General features: G+C 35.5%; 2 protein-coding genes across 2 annotated transcripts in view; one reads left to right on the top strand and one right to left on the bottom strand.

The window, feature by feature from the left end:
* The window catches only part of LOC122244404 (pro-resilin-like), a 3513-nt gene extending 1989 nt beyond the window's left edge, over positions 1 to 1524 (top strand). Inside the window, exon 3 of the mRNA XM_086544655.1 lies at positions 1212 to 1524. Coding sequence (XP_086400781.1) covers positions 1212 to 1448 — 237 coding nt within the window. The 3' untranslated portion in view covers positions 1449 to 1524. The remainder of the gene's footprint in view (positions 1 to 1211) is intronic.
* Positions 1525 to 4773: 3249 nt separating this feature from the next.
* On the bottom strand, positions 4774 to 7426 carry LOC122249833 (cuticle protein 18.6-like). Its single transcript, XM_043010968.2, has 3 exons — positions 7399 to 7426; positions 7062 to 7154; positions 4774 to 5106 (listed from the first exon to the last, which is right to left on the bottom strand). Exons 1-3 carry the CDS (start codon positions 7408 to 7410, stop codon positions 4915 to 4917), a joined length of 297 nt encoding a protein of 98 aa, XP_042866902.2. The 5' UTR covers positions 7411 to 7426; the 3' UTR covers positions 4774 to 4914.
* Positions 7427 to 8317: the final 891 nt, after the last annotated feature.

Here is an 8317-nt window from a genome sequence, read left to right as displayed (position 1 = left end):
ATATATGTATATATGTATATATGTATATATGTATGTATATATATATATATATATATATATATATATATATATATATATATATATCCAAGTGTGGGAGAGTGTGTTTGACATCTTCCTTTTTTAACATTATCTTCATTATCATCACTTAAAGGTTAATATTGGTATAAGTATCAGCACTCATTATTATCATTTATATTATTCATGTTATAGATATTATCATAATGATAATTAAATCAGACGTAGTAGAATCAGTAACAATTAAATTGATGGTAATGGAAATGATGATAAGATGATAATAAAGATGGTAAAAATATTGTTATTCATGAGGATGATGATTAGCATCATTTGATTACCCTTATCTTTATTAGCCCTTTCACCTTGGTATTCGTTTTGCCAGCATCATCGTGTCAGCCACACAAAAAAAAACAGATAAACACACAATGGGAATACTAGATATGTACGAATATGACCCTAACAATGTCAACATATATAGAGAAATACAAGTAAAAGGAAAAAAAAAAACGAAGAAAAAATTGACAACACAATAAATCTAAAATAAAAGTGAAAATAAAAATCTCTGAAGGCAAAGGCCAAGTTCTTAACTAATTGAAATGGTAAAGGAGAGCAGGTACGTTGGGCCTTTAACGACACCCCGAAAGGGAGTGTATCATGCGGTTTTGACATGTACAGAGTGTGTGAAGGTTGGTGATGCATGCCAAAGGAAAAGATGCAGGATCCTGGATGAGAGATAGCTATATGCAAAGCTTTCCAAAATGCTGACGTCATGATGGGAGGAGTCATAGAAGTACACGTGTGTATATATAGAGCTGTTTTTTAGGGAACACCAGTTGAAGTTCATCAGTAAACATGGCAGTCAAGGTCCACTTCAATGTATACAATTTAGGCTATCATGTCAAACAGAATTATATTTCGTGTCCAGTGAAAAATCGACGGTTATGTTTGTTTGTTTTCTTATTTGTTTGTTTTTCTATTCTTCATTCTTTCTTTTACAGGTACTAGTTGCGGCTGTTCTCCTGGCTGTTGCCTATGCTCACCCTGACACCGGCTATTCCGCTCCCTCTGAACCAGAGGTAAATCGGTATCATACCTTAAATAAATAGTTTCTATAGCAATTTACCGAACCGTGATAATGATAAATTAGCAAATAATAGTTATTGTTTCCACGCAATGATGGTTTTCCTTTTATCTAGAAACCTGCAAAGTATTCGTTCAACTACCAAGTGCAAGACGACGCGTCCGAGAATGACTTCGGCCACCAGGAGGCTCGCGACGGCCCCGACACGCAGGGATCCTACCAGGTGCAGCTTCCCGACGGCCGCCTCCAGAAGGTCTCCTACACTGTCAGCGTCGACTCCGGATACGTGGCGGATGTCATGTACGAAGGAGAGCCTCAGTATCCGGCTGACGCCACTGCTGGATATGCCTGAGTGTTCTAAATTGATATATTTATTTTGAAAGCTGTATGTCAGATCAATCATAATTAAAACGCTATCCTATATAAGCTTTTCCTTCGTATACATAGATATTGCATTATATTTCAACAATAAAAATGTTGGACTTCATATTAAGAACTCCCTCGATAATGTAAGGTAATTCAGGCCTATAAACCTTGATCCAATATCTCAATTTTGTTAATCTATTTTTCGTTTTGTTTTGACAGAGAATACAAGGTATATTGCCAGTTCAATAGTCTCAATTTGATAATGCCGTCAAGATTCTTGAAATGCTTTCCGTGCTGATGTTAATGATCTAGTGGATATTTTGTGTATTTTATGGATCAGTATTTATCAGTAATAATGGTAGTAAATGTATCACTTACTCGAAGAACTTTCAATCATTTTCATATATAGTAATTATCTCTGTCCTACACGTCAAAATGTCAATATATAACTCAAGATATATAACACTATTTACAATAACAATATGGGCACGAAATATACGCAAAGCAAAGGAGACCTGGATTACAAATATATCGAGAACACTAAAGGAAACACTTGACAAAAATACAATTCATGAAATATAAGTCACCAAAGTCCTAGACACAAATCTACCTGTCATCTCGAAGGGCTGAGAGTATCGAGTCTCTCCACCCTCGAGGGAGGAGTCGAAGGAGGAGAATGACCTCTTAGAGGGAAGTCTAAGCTGAGTCTTTTCCAATCTAGGAAAATCCTATCTGAGGGCAACAGAGTTTTAAGGCGAGATACCGATTAGGATATGCGAGGTTACTTCGAAGGGCTCGGTTGACCTCGCTCATTGCCTGTTTTTGGCCGAAAGAGTGATGGTCAAAGTTCGAGACCCTACCTTCTAAACGACTTCCGGCAGGCATTCAGAATCTCTTCAAGACGAAGTTTGCCTGGCGCAACTGGCGTCGTATTTGTTCTGCAATTTTGCAGTCGGTTAGGTCATTGATCAGGTCATGTGAGGTGCTCGCATGGAGAGTCATTTGTTTGATATAACTTATGTTTGAATATATAAATGTTCATATGTTATATAACTATCCTTTGGCAAAAATACACACACATATAAATAGATAGATAGATAGATGTAAATAGATACATGAATACATATACATATAAGCATGTGTGTGTATGTTTGGAGATAGATAAACACACACAAACTCTTTGCATTCGAACCATGATTAGAGGAAGCTAATCTGCTTGTCATTCATTTTCTAAAAGTTTATAGTTCATTCTGAAAGAAAAGAAAGTCGTGTTGGTAGCCACCCACTAAGTGTAAAAATGAAAGAGAAGAACTGATTCGAGAATAAGGCGATTGCTGACCCAGCGCAGTCGGGGTAAGTAGCCCAAGCACCAACTAGGGCTAGTGGCAGCTGGATCGCGAGCGGGGCTGGTCACCCTCCCCATAACCCTCCTGCAGCAAAGAAAGCCTCCTCGAAGGCGTTGGTATGAAGCTCGGGCGCGTCTATACGACGATGGGCGATGGGTCCTTACCACTAGGTCCTCCTGCTACGTGAAGATGTCCTACAGCTCTGCCTGTGACTGCAAGGTACCCAATTGACATGGACGGCCACAATGAGGCACTACAGAGGTCTTAACATTAAATTACCATTCCGACGCTTTACATCTCCCTGAACATGAAACATCCATTAATATGAACACATTAATTTGATAAAAACACTGCATGGAGACAAATGGCAAGTCGAGTACCACAAGAATCAGTCTTGACACCAACTATGTTTAAAACCGCGGGTTAAATAGAAGTTCAGAGAGACACGTGTCGCAGGCGATTCAAAAATTCAGTCTTGAAAAGGACATCGAAAGTTTATTCTAATGCAGTAGTACTACGAATGCCGTCTTTGATGTAGTGAGATACGGTGATAGCAAAATCAACCCCTATATTGGGAAAAGCTAGAAGAAACCACAGGGTCACATTAATGATAAACTTCACAAAATTCTATCATTTATCGGAAATATGAAAAAAACACTTGTGTAGAAAAAATCGTAATAAGTGTCATATGGCTAATATCATACACTAGAATAGTTTGCAGTAGCCTCAAGTCCACATTTGAGGAAGGATGAACTGGAACTAAATCAACGAGGCCACTGGATGGGCGCCAACTCTAAATATCGATATTGAATTAGTAAAAAATCGTTGTTAATTTTTTTCTCTCCATCGAGAAAATGCATTCATGGATATATGTACACACACACACACATTTATATATATAATATACATTCATATATATATAATATATATATATATATATATATATATATATATATATATATATATATATATACATAATAATATATATATATATATATATATAAATATATATATATTAATTATGCACATATACTATACATCATACATATATATATATATATATATATATATATATATATATATATATTATGCACATATACATATACATACATACATATATATATATATATATATATATATATATATATATATATGTATATATATATATATGTATGTATGTATATGTATATGTGCATAATATATATATATATATATATATATATATATATGTGTGTGTGTGTGTGTGTGTGTGGGTGTGGATGTTTGTGCGTGCGCGTGCATGTGCATGTGATTGTGCGTGTGCGTGCTATCTATCTCCAGCGCTTAGAAATGAATGTGCAAATACATGGAATACGTTCTCTGGCAACTTTGCGTGTAGTGTATATGCATTTTAAAGACTGTGGAACCGATGCTTTTCATGTCAGTCTTGAAGTGATTTCTTTGTGAATACGCACCTGAATGTGTAATTGTCGTTACTGCTGTTCTTGCATGCATATATAATCTTCATTTGTTTTACTGATATAAGATTTATAATAATCAAAGCGTGTAGATTAATGTCTGATGTTTAAACGCCCAAATCAGAGACACAATCACAAGTGAGTCATTCCAATGTTGCGTTTTATTAGTCATCTTCATCATTAAACGTGATCTTAAAACTGATAAGCCAAATCATAAAAAAGCAGGATACACTTTTGATGGCAATGAATTCCATATATTTTTGATAGAAGGCTCAGTCTGATTTGGGGAACCTGTTCGTACTTTGTGGTATTTGGTGTTATTTAGTGTTGTGGGTGATGGAATGTTTAAGAAATATTTCGTTTTTTTTCCTTTTTAATATTTAGTGTTTGATATATAATGAAATCAATATACTTCATAATCGTTTTGCCTTTTGTAATGTAATTGTATTTACACTTTATGTGGACTAAAAACTGTTGCAAAAAAAAGGATGGATATAATAGATACAAATCAAAATACATCCTTTAATAGACTCAACCATATAACTGCATAAAGAACAAAGTATAATAAATCCGCTTAACCACAGCCATTGAGACTAGAAACAAAAACAAAAACAAAAAAAATAAAAACATAAATCACACTCAATATGCCTCAATGCTTCAGCTCAGCCAAGAAACCCGAGTCGCCGTCGACAGTGTACGTGATCTGCTGCAGGCGACCGTCGGGAAGCTGCACGTAGTAGATGCCCTTGGTGAGCTCGCCATCCCGCGTCTCCTCGTGGCCGTGGGGCGTCCCGGAATAAGCGTCATTCACCCCGTAGCTGAAGTCGTACCGGACGGGGTCCTACAAGGGGGTTTGCTGTGACCGTCACTGATTGTTGTAATATGTTTATGAGGTTTATGTTCGTTGTTTATGCCTTTCAGCAGGTTAAAGCTCCTTCCTATAGGATGAAAATCCGAAATGGGATTCGAATCATTAAACAATGGTTGAGACATCTTCAATGTGGCTTTCGAATCTTTTTCTTTTTAAATACTCGAAGGATCCAACTTCATCTATGGTTTCATAAAAGACAAAAATAATGGCTATGAAAAATACTGATACCAATCATGTCGTTCCTATGTTGCATATATACATGAATGTTACTGCAGTAGCACCATTGGTATTTACAATAAAAATAAGTAAGTTTCGACATCCAAAACACACGTGTAATCTTTATGTGTAGCGTGGTATCATAGTTGCCAGTTATTTGATTATCTGTACATTCTATCTTTTATTAAAATTGTTAGTTCAGTTTAATCTTATGCTGTCATTCTTATTGTTCAATGGTATTCCATATTCACATTACACATTATTCTCATGTATTATCAATTTCGTATTCCTCACCATTAGTAGTTGGGGAAATAACTGTATTAGTATTAGCGTTCGTATCATCTTTATCATCATAATCCTTTTTAGTATGATTATTATTATCATTAGTAGTAGCGGTATCACTGTTCGAATTATCATCATTATTATAAAAAATTATAACTGTTATGTTGGTTACTGTTATAATTTTCAACATTATCCAGATGATTATCATTATTATCTTCATTCTCGTCTTTGTTGTTATTGTTGTTGTTGTACTCGTTACTATCATTATTATCACTACTATCATCATTGTTATCATTATTATCATTATCATCATTATCATTTTTATTATCAGTATTATTACTATCACTGTTATCATTATCATTATTATTATTATTATTACTATTGTTATTGTTGTTGTTATTATAACTGGCACAACTATCACTATCATTATTAGCATTACTGTTATCAGCATTACCAATATTATTATTGTTATTGTCACTGCCATTGCTATCATTATGATGATTATTATCGTTAATATTCTCATTATTAACGTCATTACCATATTCATCATTATCAATGTTATTATTAGTTAATTTAACTCTATGATCATCATTATTGGTTATTTATGATATCATTAACATTAGTAGCAGTAGCGTCAAAGTTATTATTACCATTATCTTCATTACCATTTGTTATTATCATCATCATTTTTCTATTACTATTATCATTACTTTCTATTATCGTTATTTCTATTATTATCATTATCGTCATTATAGCTGCTGTTGTTTATTATTTTTTCATCTTTTATATTATCGTTATTATTATCATCATTAACATTATTATCCTAAACGTTATTTTTATAACTAGTACTATTATCCTCATCATTATTGTTATAATTGTTATTATTATTATCATCATCATTGCCGTCCTTACCATCACCATAAAGATGATGTTTAGCATCCCCAGTGACTCTTCTCCTATTACGCAACACTTGAGACATAAATCTATCACCATAGACCATAGTGATGATAAGGAGAGCCACTTCTGAGTCAACGCCACGCCTCGAATCGTATCTGAGTATGATTTTGCGTCACGAATAAATTTAGATTTGTCGGGAATCCGTGTTAGCAGCTTGAGACTTTTTTTTAAAGATCAACTTCGAGCTAATAGTCGAAACGTAGAACAGCAGAAGTCATTATTACTTAGAAATACGGGTTTTAAACAATTTCATTTTTATATAGCAGGTGCATTCAACTTCACGTGCGTTTTGATAGGAAATCATGATAACAACTCATATTGAAAGGCTATGAATCATATCATTGTTAGTCATAATGTCAAGGTCCGTTACGAATAGTCACTAAATACAGTAGTACTTACTTTAAATATACAGTGCTATAGATGTTGACTTTTTTTTAGCAATAACAGAGGGTTGCTTTAGGCGCACTAACCTCGGGAGTTACGTGGGCGGGGGCGGAGTAAGGCGTCCTGTCGAATTCTGGGCGGCCGGCGGCCATAACCACAAGGGCGGTAATGATGAATAGCTTTGATGAGATGAAAGAGAGTGGTGATGTACAGTCATAAAATATGCAATATAATTCGGAGACAGACTAATTCATACGTGCATTCGTTACTGAGACCAAGAATATGAAGTATTAATATTTTCCCCTAAGTCTTTGCAAGAAAAACAACGATGATGCCCACACTGTAGGAAATGAATACCAAATAAGGTGGCAAATCTCTCCCTAGCGAAACGTATCGCACAAATTGCACGGCGGGGCGACAAACCTTAAAGGCCATTGCTAGATCGAGAGCGCTGAGTACTGACGAAAGCCTAAAGGAACCTCGACTAATATACTCTCATATCCGGCCCTCCCCCTCCCCTCCACCCCTCCCCCACCCTTCCTCCCTCTGACGTCATTTCGGATTAGCGACGAAAAAGAATGCAAAAACGCCAAGTTCCCGACCGAGAGTTTTTAAGCATCTTTTACAAGAGTGATCGCGACCTACCTTGGCCTAGCTGGAATATTCGCTTCTTAAGAGTAATTCCGAGCGCCTACATATTATGAGGCCTTAATGTATTAGAATCAGCACTTGCTATTCTTACATTTAGTGTTTCCTTGCCTATTCATTACGTTTGGTTGTTCTCGAACTTTTATATTTCCAAGGTTTTGGTGTCCCCTCTTTATGCTTTTATACTTTTTACTTCCAACAAAAACGGGATCGGGAATCTAGTAATTCATCTTTGCTTGCAAATGCAATATGATAATCAGTTGCTTAGAGGATGAATTCACTGATGTCAGACTTCTAATATTTCCACGACAACCAATTATATTAGACTTCATAAATGATATGACAGCCACATGCTGCTTATTTTGTGCTTAAAACATGAACAATTACCATGCAGACTTCTTTCCCTGCACCTCTTTTTACTCAGTGACCCCTTCTTCTTGGAAAAATTGAAGTGCAATTAGTGGTTTAACTTGAGGGGAAGAAATTGCAGTGTAATCTACAAAGTAACATTTTAGAGGAGGGAGGTATTCTACTATAACCACGAACATTTTGTATGTGCAACGTTTATTCATTTCCCTTCTTCTTCTTTCTTTCTCTCTCTCTCACTTACTCTCTCTCTCTCTCTCTCTCTCTCTCTCTCTCTCTCTCTCTCTCTCTCTCTCTCTCTCTCTCTCTCTCTCTCTCTCTCTCTCTC

The sequence above is a fragment of the Penaeus japonicus genome, unplaced genomic scaffold (genome assembly GCF_977035675.1).
Source record: "Penaeus japonicus unplaced genomic scaffold, GWHDUDI00000001_assembly GWHDUDI00000002, whole genome shotgun sequence".
Taxonomy (NCBI): domain Eukaryota; kingdom Metazoa; phylum Arthropoda; class Malacostraca; order Decapoda; family Penaeidae; genus Penaeus; species Penaeus japonicus.
This window is presented reverse-complemented; position numbering and strand designations above follow the sequence as displayed.